The sequence below is a fragment of the Callorhinchus milii genome, unplaced genomic scaffold, assembly GCF_018977255.1.
Source record: "Callorhinchus milii isolate IMCB2004 unplaced genomic scaffold, IMCB_Cmil_1.0 Scaffold15, whole genome shotgun sequence".
NCBI classification, from domain to species: domain Eukaryota; kingdom Metazoa; phylum Chordata; class Chondrichthyes; order Chimaeriformes; family Callorhinchidae; genus Callorhinchus; species Callorhinchus milii.
The window spans coordinates 2,543,044-2,570,488 of NW_024704756.1; the positions used below are offsets into that span (position 1 = coordinate 2,543,044).

Sequence of the window (27,445 nt, forward strand, 5' to 3'; positions counted from 1 at the left end):
CACTCGCCTGCATAGCATTAGTCACTACACCTCAAAGAAACTTGTTTGTGAAATTCAGTGTGATGAGGCAGTATATCTGGCATTTGATAAAGCGCCTTACACATCAAGAGGCCGTCTCTAAAGTGTTTCAGACGACCTAGTGTAAAATGTAGTGACTATGTATTATGTAGGCGAATGTGGCAGCTAGCACATACTTGCGATGCTTCCAGCTGAGGTTGCATCATGAGCCATCTGTTGCTGTTTAAGTAGCCCAAGAACCAGTAATGCCTTAACAGAATCAAATTGGTTGTTTAAAAAGAAGACAGATAAATCTTTGGGTAGCAAGGATAAACGATAAGCAGAAAAGGTTTGGGAATGGGATAAAAAGATCTACCAAAAACTAATAAATTGACAGAACAGCCTCCATGGACTTTGTCCTGTTTCATATTCCTAACTCCTATTGTTTTACTTTTTAAAAAAAGTTATTTACCTGTTGAATAAAAAGTTTTCCATTACTTTTGTAGGAAAGTGAAATGATTAAAATACACACATTTTAAGTAAAATGTACACTGCAGGCTCTCATGTAAGATGATCTTGAATTGTCTATTTCCAGGTGAGCTGTGCCAAGTACAGTAGACTGTCATTTGTATGCAGGTAGAAAGTGGCTTATGCCATATAAGGTATGTCTTGTTCAGCGAGTATTGCTTCCAATAAATAATGGTAATTGTATCTTTGAGGATAACCAGGGTAAAATGTAAATGCAGCAATTTTATTGAAATTGGTGATAGTTTAAATTGGAAAAAGTCGTTTGTGAGACATTCACAATGGTTTAGATAGACAGAAACATCAGAAGCTGTTGTGGGCAAAAAGTATCTTTCATAGAACCATAGAATTATACAGCACAGAAGGAGGCCATTCAGTCCATTGCGTCTGGGTCAGCTCTTTGAAAAGAGCTATCCAAGTCAATCGCACAACCCGCGCTCTCACCATAACCCTGCAAATTTGTTCTCCCCAGATAATTATCTACTGTCTTAAACAACAACAAGATTACATTTGTATAGTGCCTTTCATGTCAGGAGGACGTCCCAAGGCGCTGGACAGAGTAAGCATTTCAGACACGAGCTGGGGTTTGCACTATGTTTGCATTGTCGAGCCTATAAAAGTTGTTATTGAATCGGCTTCCACCGCCCTTTCGGGCAAGGCGTTCCAGATGCGAACGACTCTCTGTGTGAAAACATTTTTCCTCATCGCCCCGCTGTTTCTTTTAACACCTATTTTAAATCAGTGTCCTTGGGTTACCAACCCACCCGCCAGTGGAAATAGTTTCTCCTTGTTCACCCTATTGAATCCCCTCGTAGTTTTGAAAACCTCTGTTAAGTCTCCTCTTAACCTTATCTGCTCCAAGGAGAATAATCCTCGCTTCTCTCGCCTCTCCTGATAACTGAAGTCCCTCATTCCTGGTACCATCCTGGTACATCTCCTTTGGACCCTCTCCAATGCCCTGACATCCTTCCTAAAGTGTGGTTCCCAGAACTGAACACAGTCTCGAGCTGAGGTCTAACCAGTGTTTTATAATGAAGTAGAGGTGGTTTAAGGAGAAGTATATTCTGCTCAGTTACTTCATCAGCCTGAAACGTGATCAGGGGAGAGACAGTGCATCTACCAATTTGACAGGTGTTTTGCCATCTTCCTTTTTTATGTACTTTAGAACAGCTGGTCAGAGACCACCTGAAATCAGATATTTTGTACAGACGAAAATTTTTGCCACCATGTACTAGAAATATTCCTTAAAGTTTCCAAATCTGAGGGTAAGTACCCCCCTCTATTTTTCCACCCCCCATTTACAGACTTCCACCAACGCTGCTGTCTAACCAAATGTTAGGAAGTTCTGGATAGCAATCTTTAACTGATGTATCCCCAATGTGTGATTTCTTGCCTTAATAAAACATAATTTGCGCAGTCCCGGCCCCCACGGGCCGGTCCCGGCCCCCGCGGGCCAGCTTCATTCATTTGAAAAGTTACTTTTTTAAAAAAGAACACCGGTGTTAGCCACCCCCCCCCCACCCGTATAAAGTTCCTCAAGGTAGGAGAACAGGAGAAGAGCTCGCCTTCCTCGTGCCGGTTGGGAATATGAAACGAAAGGGAGAAGAGCGCGCGCGTCCCATTGGGACAACCTTCCTCTGGGATTCCCACGTGTTGATGGGATGCATGGAACTCTCAGTCTGGTCTGGATGCTCTTAAGCACGACGACGGGGCTTCTGCCCGTGTCGGACACCCCTTGCGGCGGCCGACCCTAATACAAGATGATGAATTACAAATAAAGTACACTTCCCCCAACAGGAAATGTGGAATCCAGTGCAAGTTTTTTTTTGGGTGGGGGGGAAAGCAATGGATGGGTCGGGTCGGGTGTGCCCGGATCAGCTGTTTTCTGGGAATGCCAGAATGTGGACTGTGTGTGTTGGGCGTTGCAAACCCCTTCCCATTCGGTGTCAGTGCGGTCAGACCAGCGGGGGGGCGGGGCTGGGGCTGAGGGGGCGGGGCTGGGGCTGAGGGGGCGGGGCTGGGGGTGGGTGGGGCGGGGCCGCGCGGGGCTTGCCGGGAGTGGTAGTTCCAGTTTAAGGCGTGGCCCCCGTCACAAAGCAGCCCGAGGGGCGCGGCGCGGAGGACCAGGTGGGCAAAGCCATGCGAGACCGAGCCGGCGGGTGGAAGCCGCCGCCGCCCCCGCGGGGTGGGTGAGAGAAGCGGGCGGCAGCGCGGTGCATCTCCGTGGCGGTGGTGGGGGGGAGACGGACGACCGCGAGCAAACTACAACTCCCGGGAGGCTGTGCGCGCGCCCCCGCTGGCACCTTGGTGTCAACCGAACGTGCTGGGGCGGGTACCCCGAGGAATCCTTCGTCGTCATTGGCCAGCGCGGCGGACTTCCGGCCTGCGTGTGGCTGAGGGCGCTGTCCATCACCCCGGGGGGCGGGGCGGTGGGTGGGCGGCCCCGGCAGCACGCTCGGTTGCGGGGCACAGTCCCCGCTCGGAGTCCGTTTAAGGGCGTGACGTGTGAGGTACGTACAGTGTGTCTTTGCCCTTTTTTCTCCCCTCTCTGTTAATTAAATGAAAAGCAAAGGCTTTTCCTGCGCTCGCGGTGTGTGTGACATTATATGGTAAAGGGGGGGGTTAGAGCGCGGCTCGAGTGGACCCCCCCCCCACACACACACTGCAGCATCCTCCGGTTGGTACCTTCCCCCCCCCCCCGTTCCCATGGAGACCGCAGGCCACACCGAAGGAGGAGGCGATCGGCTGCCTTCACAGCGACCCTCATTTTAATCAGCACCTTGTCATCCGAGAGCCAAGTGGGGGCGCGGGGGGGGGGGGGAGAGGGGGAATTACTGACAGAACCTGCCTGTAAGTTAAGAGGGAGAACCCCCGCATTAGTACCAGACCCCCCCCACACTGCCCCCCCACACTGCCCCCCTCTCCAGCCCCCTCCTCTCCAGCCCCCCCCCCTCTCCAGCCCCCCCCCTCTCCAGCCCCCCCCTCTCCAGCCCCCCCCTCTCCAGCCCCCCCCCCTCTCCAGCCCCCCCCCTCTCCAGCCCCCCCCCCTCTCCAGCCCCCCCCTCTCCAGCCCCCCCCCCCCTCCAGCCCCGCCCCCTCCAGCCCCCCCCTCTCCAGCCCCCCCCCTCTCCAGCCTCCAGCCCCCTCTCCAGCCCCCCCCCTCCAGCCCCCCCCCTCTCCAGCCTCCAGCCCCCTCTCCAGCCCCCCCCCCCTCCAGCCCCCCCCCCTCTCCAGCCCCCCCCCTCTCCAGCCCCCCCCCCTCTCCAGCCCCCCCCCCTCTCCAGCCCCCCCCCCTCTGCCCCCCACTCTCCCCCCCCCCCCCCCGGACTGTTAACAAGTCCCTGTATTTCGAAGCGGATTCTCTCTCTCCGTCTGTGTCCGGATATTTTCCCGTCGCACCTGTAGTGCGGACCCCCCGATGCAATGCCACAGACCAGGTTTGTCTGCGCGGTTTGAAAACAGTAAATGTTCTGTGTTGGGGTTTTGTTTTGTTGGGGGTTTTGCTCCGTCTCCGGACCCTTCTCGCGGAATAGCTCTGAGGCTCCTGAGAGTTGTGGCTGAGAGCGGTGTTCCAAATTGCGTGGAGTCGACTCAACCTGTGGGTTTAAAGGAGGTGTGTGTTTGTGTGTGTGTGTTTGTGGGTGTTTGTGGGTGTGTGTGTGCTTGTGGGTGGGTGTGTTTGTGGGTGTTTGTGGGTGGGTGTGTTTGTAGGTGTGCTTGTGGGTGGGTGTGTTTGTGGGTGGGTGTGTGCTTGTGGGTGGGTGTGTTTGTGGGTATGTGTGTTTGTGGGTGGGTGTGTGTTTGGGTGTGTGTGTTTGGGTGTGTGTGTGTGTGTGTGTGTGTGTGTGTGTTTGTGGATGTGTGTGTGTTTGTGGATGTGTGTGTGTGTGTGTGTTTGTGTGTGTGTGTGTGTTTGTGTGGGTGTGTGTGTTTGTGGGTGTGTGTGTGTTTGGGTGTGTGTGTGTGTGTGTTTGTGGGTGTGTAAATGTAGGCTGATTGTGTAATTGGCACTTTTTCCAATCTACGCGACAGAAAAACGTGTGCGTTTGATTTAGTGGCAATGTCAGATTGCACATATGTTCGAGCTGAGTTTTTGTCTGACTATTGTCTTTTTTTTGTTTTGAATGATTTTCCTGTTATGAAAGCAGACTGCAAGGAGATGGGAGGTTCACCCAAAGCGCAGGTGGAGGGGCATTGGGTTGCGTTTTCTAATGGACAATACTGTCCCACTTGAACTCGTTACACAGACTCTCTTCCCCCCCTCTCACACACACAGTCTATATAAAGCTCTCACTTAACGCTGGTGACCTCCAACAGGTTGAATCATCCTCGATTTACAGGTGGAAGTTTTTTTTAAAAAAAGCCTCCATTGTGGAAGGCCACCTCTTTTTATTGTGGAGTGGATTTGGGGGGAAACTGTTTCATGTTTGCCGTGCACTCTTTTGACCTCTGCTTTTTCAATTCTCTGTCCTATTTTGGAGATGTCCAGCAACAGATAATTCAGTGGTCTCCCTAAATTTAACCTCTAGGTATTTGTGAACAGTCAAGAATGTAATTCCGTACCAAGTCAACTTCCAACTGCTAAGATGAGTCAGTTGGTAGATGTCACATTGCAAATCACACTGACCCAGATAAAGCAGGAAGCTTTATTCACCAGATTGTAAGCAAATCAGGCAGTTGCCTCTCCTGCTCACTATCCGGCAACATTTGACTGGCTATACCCGTGCATGATGAATACCCATTTCTCACAGCTACGGGTGAGAAATTCCGGCTGGGACTAGGTTTACTCCATTTGTGTAGCACTTCGGAGCAGCCAGAATTCGAACAAATTCTGAACACAGCTGTAATCGTGAAGCCAGTTTTCTGTAATAAATTCTCAGAAGAACAGCTGCAGAAAAAACACCTCCAGAGTTCAGACTCCCTTGAGTTCAATAATTTGCCGGATTCTGTGTGCTTGAAATAATAATAATCCTTGCATTTGATGCAGAACTTTATTGAGATGTCTCAAAGCACTGCACAGAATATATTGTAAAGTGAATTTACTGTGTATTTTGTGTCCCACAGACTGTCTCAGACTGCAATGGAAGAACAATGTTTTTTCCTGTTGGTTTATGCGGCGTTGCTATTTAAATGCACGCAGGTTTGCTTTTTAACACTTTTTTCTCTGGGGAGGCAAGTGCTCCGAGCTTTTCTGTCCTGTCATCCCTATTGTTTGTCGGGTTTTACTGAAAGCAAATGCCGTCTCTTAAAATTGCTGAATTCTAGATGCTGGCTTGATTCAGTAACTTGCATTGTTATGACTCGGCTTCTTCCCCCCCAGTGAGACGTCTAAAGGTCAGCTATTTGAAGGAACAGTCTGACTTTACTTCCAAATTGAAATAAACAGGGCCAGTGCTGCTCCCGAGAGGGCAGGACTTTACTCATAATGGAAAGAGTCCCTGTGTGATTTGCTTTCCATTCCCCCCTCTCCCCGCCCCCCCCATAAAGTACATTCAGTATGCCTTCAGCCTCTCTGACCCCAGCCATTGGGACTCCATCCCACAGTCCCTTCACCTCGCACCCTTCAAGGCACATCTCAAGACTCTCCTCTTTGACCATGCCTTCGGTCACCCTCCTACTACTTTCCCTGCCCCTCACCCCTCCTGATTCCAAACCCCCAGCTCTGGTCTAAATCCCTGACTGTCCAGCCCTTTGGGATGTGCTCCCGATATGAAAGGTGCTGCACAAGTGTAATTTGTTGTTGTTGTATGCCAAGACATCATTGTTTGGATACCTCCAGTAAGACCTATTATCCCAATTAGTGCTAACTCTCTCAAAACGGCTGTGAGGCAATATGGTTGTACTGTACTTGGATGTTTATTTCTGCTGAATCTACGATCCGGTCTGACAGCTTAGTGCGTAAATGCACTGTTTGGGATCCTGAGCTACAGAGACCTACAGGGTCAGCACAGAGCTGGCTGATCAGCTAGAGCAGCACAAGTGGTGTTCGCTGCAGTTGGCATCAGCGTTCAATTGCTGAGGATAGGAAAAAAGTAGCCAGGGTTCCTTCCTGTTCTTCGTTCTACATGACATCTGTAAAGTTCATGTGGATATTGACTGAGTTTTAGCTTTAAAACTAGGCTTCAACCCTTACAGTATAATATGCTGAGAATCTTGCTGACTACGCTTTTTGCTCACACACACACACACACACACGGTCAAGCCACTTTACAGTACATCCTGTGAAGTGTTTTGAGATGTTTAGACAACATGGTAAGGCACAATAACAAAGGATTATATATTTATTTATTTTTATGTTTGTTTGTTGAGTGAAGGGTAGCTATTTGGCTGAGATGCTTATGATTGAGGGATTATGATCCAGCCTTTCTTCCCCATCTTGGAGCCCCTCCACCTCACCCCCTCCTTTGCCTCTTTAAAGGCTTGTCTCAGGAACTTCCTTTTCTACCATGTCTTCGGTCATCTTCCTTCGTCCATTCCACTTTGCCCTCTATCTCTCTTTGGTCCTAACCCACAGCTCGGATGCAAACCCCTCATTGTCCAGCGCCCGGGGACATCCCTCTGACCTGAAAGGCAGTACATAAATTAATTTGTTTTTGTTAGTTAGCTGTTTAACGAGAAAGCAGACCAAGGTGTCACCAAAACAACAACAACAAATTATATTTGTATTGTGCCTTTCATGTCGGGAAGACGTCCCAGGTGCTGGACAGTCAGGGATTTGGACCCGAGCTGTCCGTTGCGATCAGGAGGGGTGGAGAGCAGGGAGGGTGCAGGTAGGAGAGTGACCAGCCAGGAATATCCCTCACTCAGTAGCAACACATTCACACGTCCAACAAGACTGTTTCCTTCCCCTTTTTCCTCTCGACTCACCAAGGGATACAGAAGCTAATGGAAGTGAATCTGTACCAGCCTGGCCGAGATCAGCCAATTCAATGCAAACTGAGGATGTTAGCCTGGGAGCCTTCCTGCTCTGTAAGCTCAGTATCGTATCACACAGCATGTTATCCACTCAGCTGTCAGGGACGTACTGGGTATTTTTGTTAATATATTAGAATACTTTGAGACGCTGTACATCACCAGCTGAACATGACACATTCACGCTCAAAATGCAAAGAACGGACGGAAAATGGTTTCATTTCTGTTTGTAAAAATGTGGACACGTGATACAAACCTCTGGTTATTCTTTGCAGAGCAATTGTCTGACAAACAGATATTTATTTTTGCAGACCTACTCTTCTTTTTCCCTACTCGCTCTTCCCACCCCCTCTCAACCCCCAGATTTCCTGCTGTGATTCACTCCTAATTACCAGCTTTTAAAACATTTTAAAAGATTCATCAAACTTTGTTCCTCTCTGATTTTGAGATTGAAGGAAGGAGGACCTCTCTGTCTTTTAGCTGACAAGTTTCCTTCCGTTTCCTTATTTTAAATAAAGGAAGCTTTACCCTGGCAGCCCAGGCTTAAGCATGAATTATCAAAGTTTGCTGGCAAGCTTTTTACTGTACTGAATTAAGCAGCAGTGTGTAGTGAGGGAGAGGTTGAATAAAGTGAAATTCCTGCCGGGAATGTGCAACAAATGTGTATTGTCATTGATTTTAGTCTGGGGAGGGACACCAGACAAAATAGAATTAATTATAATCCTTGCATTTGATAGCTCCTTATCATGTCTTCAAGACCTCTTAAAGTGCTTCACAGAATATACTGTATATTGACTGTATATTTTGTGGGTGAAAAGCAGTAGCCAATTGCGCACAGCAGTGTCCTACAAACTGTCATGGATTGAATGACCAAATAATTATTATTTTATTTACTTTTTTTAAAGGATGATTACGCTGGGAAAAGCGATCTGCTAATAGACTAACAACCAGGTTTCTCAGTAAACAGGCATGTAGAGTAAGGAAACTTGCCAAAGTTTCGCCCTGCCCGGGTTTCGAGCCGAGGTCCTCTCATTTGTGAGCCGAGTGCTCTAACCAATACACTCCAGGACTCCACAATTCTTGGGCAGCTGGGAATACAATGCTATAAAGCAGCCTCCTCCAGTTATTGGGTTCCTGTCCCCCAATCTCAGCCACTACTAGTGTTAAGCAAGTTAACGGGAACAAGCTTGTCTTTCGCTGGGGCATCCTCCTGATGTGAAAGGCACTATTTAAATGCAAGTTGTTGTTGTGAATTATTTTGAGCTGCTCAACAGTGTGTGTGTGTGTGTTTCATGTACTGCTTTTTGATTTACCTGCGTCCTATATTCTCTCCCCCTCCTGGGTCTACCTGGCTGTACACAAAGCGGAGCTGAGAAGATAGGCAGATGATTAATGTGCTCCCAGGCCTCTGCCAATGCTTCCTTCTGCCAATGAGCATGCAGAACAGCCTGTGTGCTCGCTGCCTGCACTCTTAATCCAGCATCCACCCCAGGCATCCGCTGAGCGTGAATATCTCCATCTCACGGGGACAGGTGTTTAGAAAATAATAAATCAGTAATAGTAGGGCTGCTATTGGAATGTGGTTGGGTTGAGGTGAAACTGCACAAAGCATCTTTGTTCACTCTGTTGTGGTTTGGTCTGTGAGGGTCAATGTCTTTGGGTTAATGTGCGTTGTGCAGCTACTATAGGAATTGCAGTCATGTCCATGATCGATAGTGCAGTTCTGCTTGCCCTTGTGTAAAATAAAAATGATTCTGTACAAATTGTCTCATGTATCTTTTCTCCCGGCCCAAATAATATTAGCCATGGTACGAATAGAAGGTAAAGCAAATGATGTGTAGAAGAGCTATTGTAATGTACCCTTATGGGGTGGTAGGTTAACCTGTGTCCCATTGTCAATTGGCAGTGGCTGTTGAAACCTCTGTGTGCAATTGGCTGCTGTGTTTCGCCTGCAAAATACACAGTCACTACACTTTACAGTTTTGTGTCTTGTGAAGCCCTTTGAGACATCTCGATGACATGATAGGCACTGTATCAAATGCAAGCATTATTTATTTATTATAAACAACAACATGCTGGGCTGCATACCTCCTAATGTGTTTTATCTGTTTTTCCAATTTGCTGTCCTCTCCTGAAGGCAGTGACTCATCCTGGTGAACACCATGCCAATCCCAAGAGCGTCATGACGCAGTGAGAGCTTTTCAGTAAATGGCAGCAATGCCCTTTCTGCAAGCACACAATGTAAGCTTGATGCACACCACCGTAACACAGGGACTCTATTCTTTGTCCTGTGATAGTCAGAGGGCTTTGCTTTAACAATTTTTTTAAGCAGAAAAAAATAGTTTTCAACAACTGTTGACACCCCGAGCATCAGCTTAGACAATGTGATTCAAAGTCTTGAGGCTTGAACCCACAACCTTTGTTGCATGTTATTGTCGACTAAATATTTCCCCCAATGCATGGTTGCACCACTGTTCCGGTTCCCTGTGCTATGCTGTGTCTCTGTGCACTTGATTTTGGGAGGTGGAGCACTATAACCAGACAGGAGCGTAGTATTGCCTGGGGCTGTTGTGCAAAGCATCACTGGAGACTCACACTAAGTGTCTGAAACGCTCCGTCTGAAGTTGATTAAAATTCCGAGGGAGCTGGAAAGGTGTGTGGGAAGCTTTGGTAATTGTGATGCAGCGAGGTCAGGTTGTAGCTGGATATCGCTGCCAGACTCTGTATACTGATCACAGTGTCGGGACTGATGATTTGTAGGTAGAGATTTTAGATTTACTCATACAAAGCAGGAGGAAAGAAGCAGTGTTTTGGAAGTGCCTTTTATCACATCATCTCAACATTTCAGGAGTAGTGATTGCATTTTGTAGGCAAATGTAAGTGCTCGGCTTAAACCTAGAGGACCTGGGTTCGATACCTGGGCAGGGCAAAACATTTGGTAAGTTTCCTTGCTACTCCTCACGCCTCTGTTTACCTAGCATTTAGGAACCCGATTCTTAGTCAATTGGTGGATCGCTTTTCTGGTGGAACGCTGCTGTGTGCAATCGGCTGCCGTGGTTTCGCCCACAAAATATACAGTCAATTCATTTTAAGTATATTCTGTGAAGCGCTTTTGATACATCTTGAAGACATGATCAGGCGCTATATCAAATGCAGGATTATTATTAAATGTACCAGCCATTTTGTGCAGTGCAAAGTCTCGCCAACAGTCCTGCTGACCAATTTGGGTGGGGGGAGGGGGTTATTGGCCAGGACACCAGATGAATCCCCGTTCTCTGTTGGGATAGTTTTCATGAGATTAACGTCCACCTGAGGAATAGGAGGACATGTAATACTCTCATTCCAAAAGCTGGCATCTCCAGCAATGCAACGTCTTCCCCAGCACTGCACTGGAGGTTTAGCCTAGACTGTGAGCTCAAGTCCTGATGTGAGGCTTTTGACCTAAAGGCAGAAGTGAGACTGAGACTGACGAGTACCCTGCAATAAATAAACATATATACGCTGGAGTACCTCCTAGTTATATTACTCGCAAAGCTCTATAGACCTTGATTTAATTTTTCTTCAAAGGTTTCCTGCTTGCATGGTACATTCAGCTGTGGGACTGGGATTTCTCGCTTGCTTTCAGTCAGTGTTCCCAGAACGTGTTTAATAATTTGACGCAGTGCTGGTCTAAATTTCTCTCTCTGACTCATCCGGACTTGTTGGCTTGAATACCAGATTTTTTCATTCAGATCCTTCTTGTTACACAAGCCCTGGGCAGGAGCTGCTCTGACACCTTTTCTATTGACTCGTCTTGTAATCATGGTCACCCCTGCAGTGGAGCAGGTCTGGAGATCAGTGCAACGTGGCTTTCGTTGGCTGCTTGGCGGAAAGTGATGGGTTCAAATCTACCAAGGGACCAAAACTTCCTAACTTACTATTCATTTTTCAAACAAAATAGATTTCTCCCTTTTAATAATAATAATAATCCTTGCATTTGATACACCACTTTATTACGTTGTTGAGAACTTTATGAGCTTCACAGGAATATACTGTAAAGTGGAGTACTGTATTTTGTGAGTGAAACGCGGCAGCCAGTTTGGGCGCACAGCAATGTCCCACAAACAGCCATGGAGTGAGTGACCATATTATTATTATTGTTATTATTATGTGATGTATTTTGTTTGGGTGGATTGTCAGCCAGGACACCAGGAGAGAGACTTCTCTTTTCGAAGAGTCTTCTGAATATGTTTGACTCCCTTTTACTTCTACTGGCTTCGTTCTTCAGACTCTGTTTGCGAGCTTTCTCAAATGGCCATTATTCACATGTGAACCTAGACTGAATATCAGTAGGATACCTGATCACAGAGGTCACCACCCAACACTTTACAGATGTGCATCTTCCAGGAAGAGTTCCCGAACTTGGCCTGTAATGTTAACCCTGACTGTTTCCCCTCTACGCAGAGGCATTCAAGCCAATTGGACCACCCTACTGCTGCTGACATCTGCTGACAAGGCTGACATCTGCTCACTCAGCACACAGACAAGGATTGAATAATAATAATAATAATAATCCTTGCGTTTGATATAGCGCGTTATCACATTGTTGCGATGTCTCAAAGCGCTTCACAGAATATACTGTAAAGTGGACAAATGGCAAAATACTGCAGATGTTGGAAATCTGAAATGAAAACAGAAGTCACTGGGAATACGCAGCAGATAAGAACTGAGGAAAGGCCATCGGCCTGAATCGTTAACTCACTTTTCTCTCGCCATAGATGCTGCCTGATGTGCTGAGTGTTCCCAGCGATTTCTTTTTATATTGTAAAGTTTAGTGACTTGCTTATTTTGTGGGCAAAACGCAGGTCTGTACTGCTTGGGATTCCGGTTGATAAACCCTCTTTGCTATTCAGGGGTTGCTTTCAGTTATTTTCTGTGTGGCAGAAACTCACATGGCACAATAAAGACAGAATTGGAGAATATAAACCAAAGATATACGATTGGATATCAGAAAACAAACTGCTGATTGCCTTCCAGTCACATCACAAGAACAGGGTTGGAGGCAGTAAACGAGATATATGACTGGATACCATAAAACACACCACTGATGGCAGACTGTTGCTCCTGACACTTTGCCCTTATCTGGTATCTTGTTTGTACAACATGTTCACAGAGTGTTTTCTTTTACGTGTTTGTGCGGTTTCTTTTCAACACTGAACCACCAAAGGTAGTTATAGCGCCTTATCATGTCATTGAGACGCAGACTATATTAAGTGTAGTGACTGAATATTTTGTGGGCGAAATGCGGCAGGCAATTGCGCACAGTAGTGTCCCACAAACAGTCACGGATTGAGGGACAAAAAAAAATTTTTAATTTATTTTTTTGAAGGGATTATTACCCCTGGAAAAGTGATCTGCCAATCGACTAATCACAGGGTTCCTACTTACTGCCAGGTAAACTGAGATGTGTGAAGTTAGGAAACCTGCCTCAGGTTTCGCCCCGCCTGGAAATCGAATCGAGCTCCTCTCACTTGCAGGGCGAGCGCTATAATAAATAAGCTGCAGAACTATTCTATTCACCGGCCCGTGCCCTCTGCTCTTTCTGCTCTGCACTATTGCTCATTCTACCCTCCTTCTGTCCTACTATTGACAACTGAGCCTTCAGCCATTATGCCCCACTCTCTGGAATTCTCCAAATCTCTTACAAGTGTCTCACTTTGACCATGCCTTTGGTCATTCCACCTGCAATCTACCCCTCTTTTCCTCCCTCTTTACAAATGTATTTTTGTTGCTGTTGCTCACCCCAAATTAAAGCACTTTAGAAGTCCAAGTTGTTGTTGGTATATACTGAATCCTAGATGTTTCATTCCATGGCCTTCGGTGTAGTATTTGAGAAACTCCAAGCTTGGCAGGTGTTGTAATGAAAGCTGAAGAACTCATGATTTAGTAAGAACCAGTGTACTGGGTGAGTGAGCAGCATTATGATTATATATGTGCAGAGGACATCTGGAGCTGGAAGTCTCAAGGTACCTGTAAGGACAGACTGTGTGTATTTAGATTGTGATGTGATACAGTCACAGTATTCACTGCTCTGGTATATGTGGTACTCATTGCATTGAAAGAGTTCATTTGGTGAGGTTTGTTCAGTCTATTGTAAAGGAAACAACAACTTGCATTTATATAGTGCCCCTCGCACAGGGCAGTGTCTCAGAGCGCTTGACAGTGGTGGAGCACAACGCCGGGAGTGGGGTAATAAGGCACGGTCAAATAGGAAGGTCTTCAGATGCGGCCTAAAGGTGGGGAAGGAAGTGGCAAGGCAGAAGAAGAGTGTTCCAGAGTTTCGGGGTGTAGCAGCTGAAAGTACGGCCGCCATTGGTGGAACGGAGTGAATGAGGAATATGGAGGAGGCCGGAGCCAGTCGAGCAGAGGCAGCGGGTTGTGGGTTGAGGGGTAAGCAGGTTGGAGAGCTAAGGAGGTGCCAGGGCATGAAGGGATTTGAAAACGAGTGTGAGGATCTTGAAATTGATCCGTTCAGCGATGAGGAGTCAGTGGAGCCTGGCTAGAACTGGTGTGATGGGGGAAAGGAGTTTAGAACGGGTGAGCATGTGGATCAGCTGGATCCTGTGTATGGTGGAACCTGGAGACTGGCAAAGGGGACATTTGAGAAGTCCTGTCGGGAGGTGACGAACGCATGGACGAGGAAACCCGAGCAATTGGATCTCAGATCCCTTGCCTTTGAACCTTTTTTTTACACTCGTCCTTTCGCCAAATGGTCTCAGTGGCCTGAAGATTTTCAGAGCTATGCTCTGACCTCACTGGCATCTCCCCATTATAACAAGAATCAGAAAAGGTTTGATTGTTCACGTTTAAGAAACGTAAAGCCTATAGAGAATGGAATTGTTCGCAACAGATAATTTGAAACCAACACAAGTTGCAATCATGGCCCTCGGATTGCAGGGAACTCGCACAGAATGTTGTTTGAAACTCTTTCCTGTTTAAATGGCGATCCTATAAAAAGCTTCACTCTGTGGGAATTGTCTCTCTCTTGAGCTCATGACTAGGGTTCAAATCCAGTCTTTGTGGTAACAAGCTGGTGTTTATGAGACCCCACCAATGCCTACGTGTGATGTCAAATAATCTGCTGCTGAAACATGTACAGTGAAACCTATCAACAACAACAACAAAATTACATTTGTATCGTGCCTTTCACATCAGGAGGACGTCCCACTATCCTCCTGAAGAAAGATACATTACTGCAATTGGACACTTCATGGCTTGTCAGCTGGTGGGTGGAAGCATGGTTCAACACACTCATGTTTGAAGACCGTTCTTTAAATGAATTTGTTATTCACAAGAAGTACAAATTGTGAATAACAATTTGTACTGTTTTACTTCTGTACATTTTTTTTACTATCAAGAACGTGACCAAAAAAATGTTTGGCCGAATCAGCTTGTCATTTCCCAATACATGGGACTTGCTATGTAACTCTGTTAACTGAGGTGAATAACTTAATGAAACTCTGCAACAAAGAGAGCACTGAAATAAATGCCTTCAATCGTATTTCCCAGCAGACTCCGTTTTACCATTACAACCTACATTATTTTACCCAATGGGTTGTATTCTAAAACAACAGTACAACATTGTGGGAATGTTTCCTTGGGAGATTTGGTACAAGGCGGATGCATTAATGGCTTGTCTATATTACAAACTCCAGGAATAGATACACAGCCTCACCCTCGTGTTCATTCCTTGGGGGAGGTACTGTTGTGAGGCACCAAACACAAAGCTGTTTAACCAGATAGAGATAAACTGTTGCATTGAGAAGAGCAAGAAAAGAATTGTAGCTTTAAGCGAAACAAATTAGTATGTCACAGGATTGACCTCTGCCTGTGAAATAAATAATCCTTGCATTTGTTATAGTGCCTCATCACGTCATCGAGACGTGATCATTTTGTGGGCGAAACGTGTAAGCCAATTGCACACAGTGTCCCACAAACAGACATGGATTGAGTGACCAAATTATTATTTTTTAATTATTTTTTCTTGAAGTGATTATTACCCCCAGAAAAGCGATCTGCCAATCAACTAACAACCGGGTTACAACTTACTGCTAGGTAAGCAGAAGCACGTGGAGTAAGGAAACTTGCCTAAGGTTTTGCCTGGCATGTCTCGCTGGCGAGGCGAGTGCTGTAACCAGTAAACTACAGGACTCCACTCCAGCAATGGAAGATCTCCGACCCCAACAAAAAGGTTCAGTGACTTTGGAAGAAAATTGAATCAAAATCGGACGAACAAAAACCGGTTTGACAAACGTGTATCACTTTATCTCGCAGATTTGGAATGTTCCACAAACCTCACCTGGCTTAACAGTGTTTAACGAATGGAGTTGTTTTTCACACTTGATGGTTGCCGGGTGCATTTTTAGAGATGGTGTAACACCAGCTCAGCTCCTGGTGCTTCAAGCTGTCTACGCTGTGAGCAGCGCTACGTGCTCTGGAATGTTCCTGACCCGATGGTGCATACTGATCAGCCCTGGAGGGGGCATTGTCTCAGTCAGAGGAAATTAATATTGTCGCTCACTCGCCTGACTGCCCAGGGAATCCTTTGTGTTTGGCTGGGTTCATAAACCAGGGGAACGTAGGACAACCTTGGGTTTCCTTTCCTTTTCACCCCGCCCCCTTCCTGTCCCACTGTTGGTCTGAAATACTGATCTTACACAGACTGTGTTCTCAGGACATCATTCATCTCTCGGTTCAGACAAAATTTCATCATCTGATTGAATTACTGCTCTTTTGAGCAGCCTGATGGCTATTGGTGTCCATTGATTCTCAGTGTTGAGGGAGAACTAAATGGGTGGGGGGATGTGCGGTGGAGTGTGTGTGTGTGGGGGGTGCGGACAAATTTACATATGCCCCAGCCCCAATGTGTTGTGCATTGACGCTGTCTGTTCGTGTGGATATTAAAGATCCCATCATACTGAAGGTGTTCCTCCCTGTGCCTTGGCCAACAATCCTCAAGCTAAGTTGCTCCTTCACTTTATGGCTGTTTGTGGGACCTTGCTGTGTGCAAACTACAGTCACTAACTACACTTGACAGCAATTACCTGTGAAGCGTTTTGAGAGGCTTTGATGTTAGAGGTAGTGTTTCAAATGTGGGGATTATAATGATTGTTACCGCTGCGGTCAGGAATATCTCTGGTGATTTGGGGGGAGGGTTTCTGCCTCAGGAGCACAGATGTCAGACAGCCTGATGTGCTGCCTGCCAGTCAGACAGCCTGAGATAACTGCTGCCACTCGCTGACTGTGTCTGTGTTGACAGTAATTGGCAATTTTGTTTGTGAAGCCATCGTGGACAGAATATCCCGAAAAATGTAAAACTTGACGGGTCAAATGTTGTGCTCGACAGCCCAGGTGGGCAGAACACATCCCAAATCCATGGCAGATTAACATAGCTTCAATTTATTTTTGAGATAAATGATCCCTCCTGAATTCACTTGCTGTATACGTGTAAGTTGTTCTTTGTTTTGTTAATTTAAAGGGATGATTTAGAATAACGGTGTGCGACAACAAGATTACGTTTGGAGGATAACCCAAGGCCTGGAGGTCACCCGAAGGCGCTGACCCGAGCTGGGGTCAGGGGGAAGATGGGTGGCCGATGGCATGGTCGAAGAGGAGGCGGGACTTGAAGGAGGCTAAAGAGGAGGCGAGGCAGAGTGACTGGGGGATGGAGTTCCAGAGGTTGGGGTTAGGGGTTAGGTGGCTGAAGGCTCTACTACCATTGGTGGGGCGGGTGAGTCGGGGGACATGGAGCAGGTCAGAGCCGGCTGAGCGGAGGGAGCAGGCGGGTTGGTAGGGGGTTAGGAGGTCACAGAGGTAGGGTGGGACGAGGCCATGGAGGGCTTTGTAGGTGAGAACCAGGATCTTGAACTGGATCCTCTGAAGGATAGGGAGCCAGTGGAGTTGGGTGAGAATCAGGGAGATGGGGTCACAGAGTTTGGTGCGGGAGCGGACACGGACTGCAGAGTTCTGGATTATCTGCAGCCTGTGGAGGGAGGAGTTGGGAAGGCCGACAAGCAGAGCGTTTGCATAGTCGAGCCTGGAGGCGATGAAGGCATGAACAAGAGTTTCAGCAGCCTGAGGGTGAGGTAGTGGTGGAGTCGGGCGATGTTACGGAGATGAGGGAAGGCAGAGCGGGTCATGGCTTGGATGTGGTGAAGAAAAGACAGCTGAGGGTTGAACAAGACACCTAGGTTCCTGACTGACTGGTGAGTTGTAGTGTGCAACCATGGAGGTTGATGCTGCCAGAGCCTGAGGTGCTGAGGCGCCGGCGCGAGCCAATCAGGAGGGCCTCAATCTTGTTCACATTCAACTGTAGGAAATTTACCCTCATCCAGGACTTGATGTCTTGACAGACAATCTGTCTTGACAGACAATCTGTCAGGACAACAGTGATCCTGGAGTTGAGGTTGGAGGCCGAGAGATAGAGTTGGATGTCATCCGCATTCATGTGGAAGTTGACCCTATGTCTGTGGATGTTGTCACCAAGGGGGAGCCTGTAGATATTAAAGAGGAGAGGACCAAGGATAGAGCCCTGGGGGACGCCAGGCGTGACTGTCTGATCGGTGAGAGCCAAGGCTCGGAAGACACTAGAGTGTGGATTGGGGACTACTCGAGTTTAACCAGCTAAACCTACTCAGTCCACCTTGGTGTTCAGCAGTACGCTTCCTGCTGCTTGTCCAATTAGGAGCACTTCATCCATTAGAGCAGTGGTGGCCAAGCTTTTTGGTTGACCAACCAAATAAACGTTCTTGATTGAATATCGCTTGATTTATGGGCACACCACGCGCATTACTGCTCGGTAGTGACTGGAAACAAGGCATTGATTTGGAACGGACTTGCCTGGGCTTGTGCGAATGCTTGGCTGGCTACTTCCTGAACGGGTTGGCCACCAGTGCGTTAGGGCTTTGGCTTTACAGCATTATTCGAAGCTGAGGGTAGGGTCACTGAGCCAAAACTCCTCTTGTGCACCTACTATAATAATCCATACGTTTGATATAGCGACTTATCACTTGTTGACACCTCTTAAGGCACTTCACAGAATATATTGTAAAGTGAACTGACTGTATTTTGTGAGAGAAACGCTGCAGCCAGTTGTACAGAGCAGTGTCCCACAAACAGTCGTGGATTGACTGTTCTACAACTAGAGAGCTATAAAGCCACATTGGCAGATGCCTGTGAGCAGACCCAAGCTTTCTTTCTCAGTTGGACAAATGGCTCAGAAAGAGAAGTAGCATTTTTTTAATGGAATAGCATAATAGAAATAGTAATAACTACAAAAAATGCTTTGTTTTTTAGTCAGGATGTGCAGTTGGATCCTGATGTTGTACAGTTGTGGGTTTAAGACTGACACGGAGCCTTTGAGCTCAGGGTCTCAGCTGACATTTCAGCACAGTACTGGGGGAGGTGGGGAGCCAATGATTACCCGTTGGTCTCCTGTAATGCTTCACTAGTCTCAAAACCTAACCTGCACCAACATCATAATAAATAATAATCCTTGCATTTGATATGGTGCTTTATCACGTCTTCAGGAATACGTTTGAAGGTTCCATTGTGAAATCAATCCCAGTCCCCAATGCTGCATTCGCACACTTGCTGATAAAATATGGTCAGAGTGGAGTCACACTCCCCACGATTCCGCTCTGTGATGTTTGGCAGGTGTGAGGTCTGACTCAGATGGTTTGAGTCACTCTCTGGGCAGAGGGTCAGGGCATGGCTGGCATGTGCTTCTTTATTTAGCCGTTGTCTAAGAATTAATGATGCCTGTCCAAGTAACTGGAAAGTCTCAGTTCTTAGCTACACAGCCTCCAGTTGTGTTCGGCTCTGGACGCTCACTGACTTTCACCAATCATCAACAAAATAAACATTTAACAGAACTAATTTTGTATTTTGTGGGCGAAACGTGGCAGCTAATTGCTCACAGCAGTGTGCCAACAACAGGGTGGATTGAGTGTGCTAATTTTTAAAAATGCTTTGAAGGGATTATTTACGCCGGAGATCAAGAAATATTCAATTGAGTAAAAGATGCTAGATTTGATGGATCACCTTATCACGTTGAAACGTCTTGAAGCACATAGAATTGCAGAGCCACCTGTTCCTCAGCCATATCTCTGTTTTATTTGCAGGTATATGTGCTCCACACAGAGAAGAGCTTTCACAGGGTGGCAAGAAGTGAGTAGATTTCATTTTCTTATAACTTTTAATTAAAACTCGAACCATCTGTTTTCTTCAGATGATTGGCACCAGCACCACATCCAAGTTAAAGGTCTCTAGCCTTACCCTAATGCAGTGGTGGCCAACCAACAAAATAATCATAGAAATAACAAAATAGCTTCGGTAAAATCATTGATTATTACAGCACAGAAGGAGGCCATTTGGCCCATCGTGCCTGTGCTGGCTCTTTGGTAGAGCTGCCCAATCAGTCCCAATCCCCTGCTCTTTCCCTATATCCTTGTAAATCTTTGCTTTTCAAGTATATATCCAATTCCCTTTTGAAAGTTGTCATTGAATCTGTTTCCACCACCCTTGTATAATAATAATAATTATATTTAGATTTAATAATAATCCTTGCATCTGATATAGAATCTTATGACGTCTTTCGAGACATCTCAAAGCATTTCACAGAATAGACTATTTTGTGGGAGAAACGTGGCAGCCAATTGCACATAGCAATATCCCACAAACGGTCATGGATTGAGTGACCACAATTATTATTATTTAAATTTAAAAAAATTGAAGGGATTATTTATGTCACAAATCAAGAAATATTCAATCAAAAAAATATTTTGTTGGTCAACCAAAAAGATTGGCCATTACTGCCATAAATCAAGGAATATTTAATCAAGAAATATCTATTTTGTTGGCCGACCACCTCCCCAATAATAATAATCCTTGCATTTTATATAGCACCTTATCACGTCTTTGAGACGTCTCAAAGTGCTTTACAGAATGTACTATAAAGTGAATTGACTGTATATTTTGTGAGCAAAATTTGGCAACCAATTGGGCAGAGCAGTCAGTGTCCCACGATCAGTTGTGGATTGAGCGACCAAATTATATTTTTATTACTTTGAAGGAATCCGCCAATTGACTAACAACCGGGTTCCTACTTACTACTACAACAACAAGATTCCATTTATAAAGCGCCTTTCACGTCAGGAGGACGTCCCAAGGCGCTGGGCAAGCAGAGACATGTAGAGTAAGGAAACTCGCCCTGTCGGGAATCAAACCCAGGTCCTCTCGCTTGCGAGGCAAGTGCTCTAACCACTAAGCTACAGGACTCCACAAAGCCAATGCATGTTGGTATTAAACCCCTCTGTGCAGTCTATTGTAAATTGTTGTGCAGTATTTCAGGGAGTGACTGTGTGCAGCATGTCAGATATAAGCTGTCACTTTACAGGCTCCACAGGGACTGTTTTAGTGTTGGAGCTATCACCACAGTTCCCCTTGGGCCTCTTTAGATTGCAGACTGTCACTCTCACAGCTCCTGGGGGCCTATTCTCGAGTTTCAGGCCTTTCTTCTGGCTTGTTTGGTCACTTGATTTTTTTCAATGACTTTCACACTTTAACCCCCAAACTGTTGCACTTGGCAGCACCCTCCACCACCTCCCTCTGTATTTAAGGGTGTCACACCATCCCTGTGTCTCCTCTTCACTTTCAGCTGTTTCTACACTGTACAATGCTCCTTGATCAATTGTGCCTCTTGCTCGCAAGCTGTACCTAGACTCACTGCTGTAATCTCCAGGACTCCAAAACCTGATCTCCACATAATATATAATAGTTGCTAGGTTTGCCCTCTGTACATTTGTATGAACATACTAGAGTATAGTTAGAGAACAATACAAGTTATCTGGTCAAGCACTTATTCTGAATGAACACAAGCCATGGAATCTGGTTAGGTGCAGGAACACCAACAGGATTACGTCAGGTTTTGGAGCAACTTCAAATGGACATAGAAGATTGGAGAGGGTTTAGTGAAGAGAACGAGCGGAATCCAGGATTTAAAGATTAAAGCTATGAGAAAGTCTTGGTTATGAGGATCTAAAATTATTTTTGGTAAGAAAAAAAGTTTTTATGGGGTCACTTGATCCAGCTCCTTAACATGATGAGAGGCTTAATGTAAGCGAGATAATCTGACTTAGAATATTAGAGAAGAACAGAGCAATACATTAAAAATTGAAAGTCTTAAAAAGGATGAGTGGTTAAAAGATTCTTTCCCTACAGAGTAGTAGATGTGTGGAACTGGCTTCCGACAGAAGGATTTGATCCTAAATTGATCAGGTCAAAAAAAGAGCTGGGAAGGTATAGGTGTGGCTGCAGACTGGACTCATTCAGTTAGTAAACGTACAATCAAAGAAAATTCAAAGTGATCAAGTTAGTATAATCATAGAATCCTACAGCACCGAAGGAAGCCATTTGGCCCATCGTGCCTGTGCTGGCCTTTTAAAAGAGCTATCTAATTACACCCCCGCTTTTTCCCCATAGCTTTGCAGATTTTTCCTTTTCGAGTAAGTATCTAATTCCCTTTGAAAGTTATTATTGAATCTACTTCCACCACTCTTTCAGCAGTGCATTCCAGCTCGCTGCTTAAAAATATTTCTCCTCGTCTTCCCTCTGATTATCTTAAATCTGTGCCCTCTGGTTACTAACCCACCCGCTAGTGGAAACAGTTTCTCCTTATTTACTCTTAACAAAACCCCTCATAATTTTGAACAGCTCGATTAAATCTCCCCTTAACCTTCTCTGCTCTCAGGGGAACAATCCCAGTTTCTCTAGTCTCTTCACATAACTGAAGTCCCTCATCCCTCATGAGAATGTTCCTCCCCTCCCTCTCCACACACACCTCCCAACCATTCTGGGCTTGTTTTGGGAGAGTGCCCATGTAAAAGGAAGGTGAGTGTTTGTGAAAGATTTTGGTGAAAGATAATCTGATTTATGAGGGGTTTGGGTCCGAGACGCCGACTGATATGAAGGGCGCTATATAAATACAAGTTGTTGTTGTTGAACATTTTCAAGGCTGAGACTGATAGATCCTTGAAAAATAGAGGGATTAGGGGATATGGGGATAGGGCAGGTAATCAGGGTTAGGTGAGAAGATCAGCTATCATCTTATTAAATGGCGGAGCAGGCACGAAGGACCGAATGGCCTACTCCTGCTCCTAATTCTTATGTTCTTAAACCCATCGAACACTCGCTGTGTGCAGACAATGTTGGGCACGTACGAGAGGGTGACCGAAGCTTTTTTTAAAAAAAAGTGCCTTTGGACATGTCTCATTAAACCGCTCAGTGAGCTGTTCCTCCTGTCGCTTCAAACACAAGCTGTACTCTGGCTCGAAGGGGATGAGACGCCGCTGTCTTAAAATAGAAGTTGCCATTAGCAGTGAAGTTGCTTTCATCGTATTGGGCGTGGGCGGGTAGCATCTGTGAAGCACAGGGTTGTGAGGAGTAGAGCAATACCTCTTAGGTTTGATTTTTTAAATATATATTATATATAATATATAAAACATGTGCATGAAACATTAGTATCGCTCTAAGGAAGCTGGAAAAACTGGCACTCGAATGAGTTATCTCTCCAGCATGATTTTTGAAGAGCTGGAGAGCTTTGAAGAGCTCAGTAGAGATGACTGCCTTGTCTAAGCTTTTCTTTTTCGTGTTGTCCCCCTCCCTCCGCCTTTTGTTTATTTTAACTTTATCCACAAATTTGTTCCCATGACATTACAACTTGTTTAGTTTTAGGTCAGCCGGGTGTCTGAAACGTGTGGAAACTCATCACCATGCTTAAGAGTTTCCAAACCAGACTGAGAGTTGCATGTTTGGCAGATACACATGGAAATTCCCAGATTGGGAATGGAATGGACTTCCAGCACATGAATTGCATGGTCATGTGGATAGATACTATACTTGTAATACTACAAGTAATTCTGCACGTATACCCTGCTCCACATCACTTTCACCGGTTTAGCTCAATTGGTAACATTCTGGTCTCTGGTTACCAGTTGCGAGTTTGAGTCCAATACCAGGACTTAATCCAGAATCTCTCCAAAAACCTCTGATTACCCACAATCACAAACCAATCTAGATGTACTGAGAAACTGTCTCCTCCTCTTGAATCCAGTCATTAATAAAGCTTTTTAACTCAGTAAATCCTCTTGAGTCGGCTTTAAACATCCATTGTCTCTGCAGTGTTCCTCACGTCCAAAGATGCAAATTCCATTCTGAAGCGGGTTCCAAGAGCAAACCGTTTTCTGGAGGAGATCCGACAGGGCAACATCGAGCGGGAGTGTATGGAGGAAATCTGCGGGTACGAGGAAGCAAAGGAAGCATTTGAAAACGAAGAGAAAATGGTGAGGGTTGCCTCTGATTCCACGGGATAACTAGATGGGTTTATTCTGAGCAGAGTAAAGAACGCTCTGTGGTTTTTGCCGCATAAGTACATGGGATCTCATAACCTTGGGCAGATTCAACAACAATAACAAATTACATTTGTAGAGCCCATTCACACTGGGAGCACGTCACAAGGTGCTGGACAGTCAGGGGTTTGGACCTGAATTAGGGGTTGGGATCAGGAGGGGTGGAGGGCAGGGAGTGTGGGGGCAGTCGAAGAGGAGGGCCTTGAAGGAGGCAAGGGAGGGGACAAGATGAAGGAACTGTGGGATGGAATTTCAAAGGGAGGGAGCAGAGAGGTTGAAGGCCCAAACGGCGATGTAGGGCTGGGCGGGGGGACATGGAGCAGGCCAGAGCCCGCTGAGCGGACAGGTTCACACCAGTTACATACATCCTGTTCCAAGCAGAAACTGAAGCTGCTGCAGATAGATGCCTATTTTCTGATTTCTCTACGTGATGAATGGTACCATCTGTCCTCGAGCGTTATTGGGGCTAGCCTTCAGAGTATATTGCAGAACTCTGCAGCTCGTGTACTGTCCCGCACCAGGCTTCGCGACCACATCACTCCCACCCTCGCTCGCCTCCACTGGCTTCCCATCCCCCAGAGGATCGAATTCAAGATCCTCATCTGCACCTACAAGGCCATTCACGGCCTTGCTCCCTCCTACCTCTCCGACCTACTATCCCCCGACTTACCTGTCCGTACCCTCCGTTCCTCTGGCTCCGGTCTGCTCCACATCCCCCGCCCCAACCGCCCTACCATGGGTGGCCGGGCCTTCAGCCTCTCAGCCCCGAGGCTCTGGAACTCTATCCCCCAGTGCCTTTGCCGCTTCCTCCCTTTCCTCCTTCAAGGCCGGTCTCAAGACCTTTCTCTTTGACCGTGCCTTCAGCTCCCCTCTTGACTCTCTACCCCCTCCTCGTTCCCTCCCTTCCCTCCCCTCACCATTTCCTCCCTGCTCGGGGCCTGACCCAACTGTTCAGCGCCTTGGGACATCTTCCCGACGTGAAAGGAGCTCTATAAATGAAATCTTGTTGTTGTTGTATATTCCTAATCATCACCTCTGGAAACCAAGGAATGAATCATGTTTTGGAACACTGCATTGCTTCCCTCCCCATCATCTCACTCAATCCTGGGGTCAGCCTGGCTCAATTCTCGCCTCTTGAGTCAGAACATTGTGGGTTCAAGTCCATGTTGGGACTTTGAACTCCAAATCTAGGCCGATGCTCCCAACGGAGTGCTGGGGGTGTGTTGCATTGTTAGAAGTGCCGACCTTCACATGCAACATTAAACCGAGCTGTCTGTGCCTGTTCAGGTGAACGTTAAAGATCCTCTGGCATTATTCAAAAAGCGAAGGGAGTTTCTCTCTCCCAGCGTCCTGGCCAACAATCCCCCAAATAGAATTGGTCACTTGCTTCATGGCTGTTTGTGGGACACTACTGTGTACAAATTGGCTCCCGAGTCCGCCTATAAATACAGTCACTTTGCTTCATTATGAAATGCCCAGAAGCATCTTAAGTACGTCTCAACAATGTGATAAGGCGCAAAGATCATCATTGTTATGAAAGCCTCGAGGAATGCTGGTGTGGAAAAGGTAGACAACGGCAACTGCAGAGGAGTCACCAGTGTTAGGACACATTTGTAGAAATACTGACATTCAGCCAATCCTGCTTGTTGGGACAATATAGTGGAAGCTTCACTCTGTTCTGGCCCATGTGGATAATAACTATTGTACAAAACGGGGGAGGGAGAGTCGGTGAATATGTTGGGAGTGAACGGACCGGCCTGGTATCTGGAATCTTACTCTTGTGTTTCAGATGGAGTTTTGGAAGGAATATTCCAACAACTTGTACGTGACACCCAGGAACAACTCTGGGCTGCGTGTGGAGCGTACCGATGCCATCTACGTGGTGGTGCCACTGTTGGGCGTTGCCCTGTTGATCGTCATCGCCCTGTTTGTGATCTGGAGGTGCCAGCTGCAGAAGGCCACCCGACGGCGCCCCACGTACTCTCAGAATCGCTACCTGACCAGCCGGACCACCCGCAGCCTGCCTCGCGTGCTGGTGCACAGGGAGACCCCTCACACCCAGCCGGACTCGTCTCACCACGAGCAGGGGGCCAGGCCTAGCACCGAGCGGGGAGAGCACAGCGCACAGCCCTCCAACAGGACACTGTACGTGCAGGAGCAGTCCGCCTCCGTCTCTTCCAGACTCTCCAACGCCACCCCACCGCCTTCCTACGAAGAGGTCACCGGACACGTGGAGAGCACCGTGGAGGAGAGCAGCACACCGTATAGCGACCCGCCACCGAAGTACGAAGAGATTGTCAGAATAGATCCCTCGGTGTCACGCCAGCACACCAACAAGTAACCGGCTCGCTGGGGAGGGACAAGAGGGGAGTTTGAGAGAACTTGCTGATTCAGTGATTAAGACATACAGTGAATGAGTGAGTGTGTGAGAGACGCTTTGCTCTGAGACAACCGTGTCTACCTGCGACCATTTGGGTGAAACTTTACTTCGTAGAAAACTTACACGCAAATAATTTTTTTTTAAAAAAATGTGTCAGACGTTGTGAGCCAGGAGGGCGGCTCACAAAGCAAGCATTCCTGTAACTGAGAAGAATACTACAGTGCGGGGAGGAGATGGATGGAATGAACGGACAATTTGTTTTTGTTTTAAAGAGAAAGAAGTTGTTTGTGCTGTACAACACTGGATTTAATACTGTGCAGAAACACTTCAAATTCCTTCTTGTGGGGTGGGGAAAGTGCGCTGGTGGTGAACAGGAAGAGCGTCCTGAGTCAGCACTGACTCCATGTAACTCACTCGCTATGTCCGGGGAAAGCAACGGACTGTGATCGATGTGAGTCACAACCCCTCATACTTCTGCCTTTAGCACAGCAACGATCGCTGCCGTTTGTGTCACTTATTTTCACTATCCTCACAAGGCTTGTTTTTGCACAAGCGTGGAGAGTGGAGCCAGTGCTGCAGAGATTTAGGGGAAAGCTAGTGATAGCCTTGGATGTTCTTTCTTAGGCGGGGGTGTGGAAGAGGGGAGGGCGCAGAGGGAGAAATCTGCCATATACATGTTTTTTTATTTTAAAAAAAGCACAGGGGAAGAAGGTACGGCTTATAACCAGACTTCTGCCACCTCGGTTTACACCTACATTAGTTCAGGAAGTGCAGAGGGGGCCGGGGAGGGAAGAGAAGCTGGTTTGGGATGGGCCACAAAACCTCCGTTCCTGAAATTATGCTGTTGCCACTAACCGCAGAATGGGTGGGGGGGAGGATGTTTATTCCCGACCCACCTGCTCTGTGCTCTGGATTTAGGAATAGTTGGAAAGTTACAAGGGGGAAGGGGCTGGTTGTGCTTAAGGCTAACCAGAAACTAAAGGTGCTTAGTGCTTCCCTTAATTGTGCAGTGTAACTAACAAATAACAGCCTGATGTGCTGTCTCTGACTGGATGTTGCAGTCTTGGAAGCACTAATGAAGGTTGAACATTGACCAAGTTTTGGGGATGAAAATATGAGATGCTTAAAAGAATTTACTATTGGAAAATAATTTTCCAGGCGAAAGGGAGAAAAAAATCTCTCCCTT

The 27,445-nt window shown here is 46.6% G+C and overlaps 1 protein-coding gene across 4 annotated transcripts; it reads left to right on the plus strand.

The window, feature by feature from the left end:
* The first annotated feature begins 2,956 nt into the window (after positions 1 to 2,956).
* LOC103177165 (transmembrane gamma-carboxyglutamic acid protein 3) lies at positions 2,957 to 27,445 on the plus strand. 4 transcript variants are annotated; one of them, XM_042340757.1, is made up of 4 exons: positions 2,957 to 3,032; positions 19,596 to 19,641; positions 23,653 to 23,813; positions 25,669 to 27,445. In XM_042340757.1, coding segments are annotated over exons 2-4 (714 nt in total). In that variant the 5' UTR covers positions 2,957 to 3,032; positions 19,596 to 19,640; the 3' UTR covers positions 26,221 to 27,445. The 4 variants fall into 4 exon arrangements, with proteins under 4 accessions (XP_042196691.1, XP_042196692.1, XP_007889396.1 ...); XM_042340758.1 differs by lacking the exon at positions 2,957 to 3,032 and adding an exon at positions 3,903 to 3,959; XM_007891205.2 differs by lacking the exon at positions 2,957 to 3,032 and adding an exon at positions 7,268 to 7,292.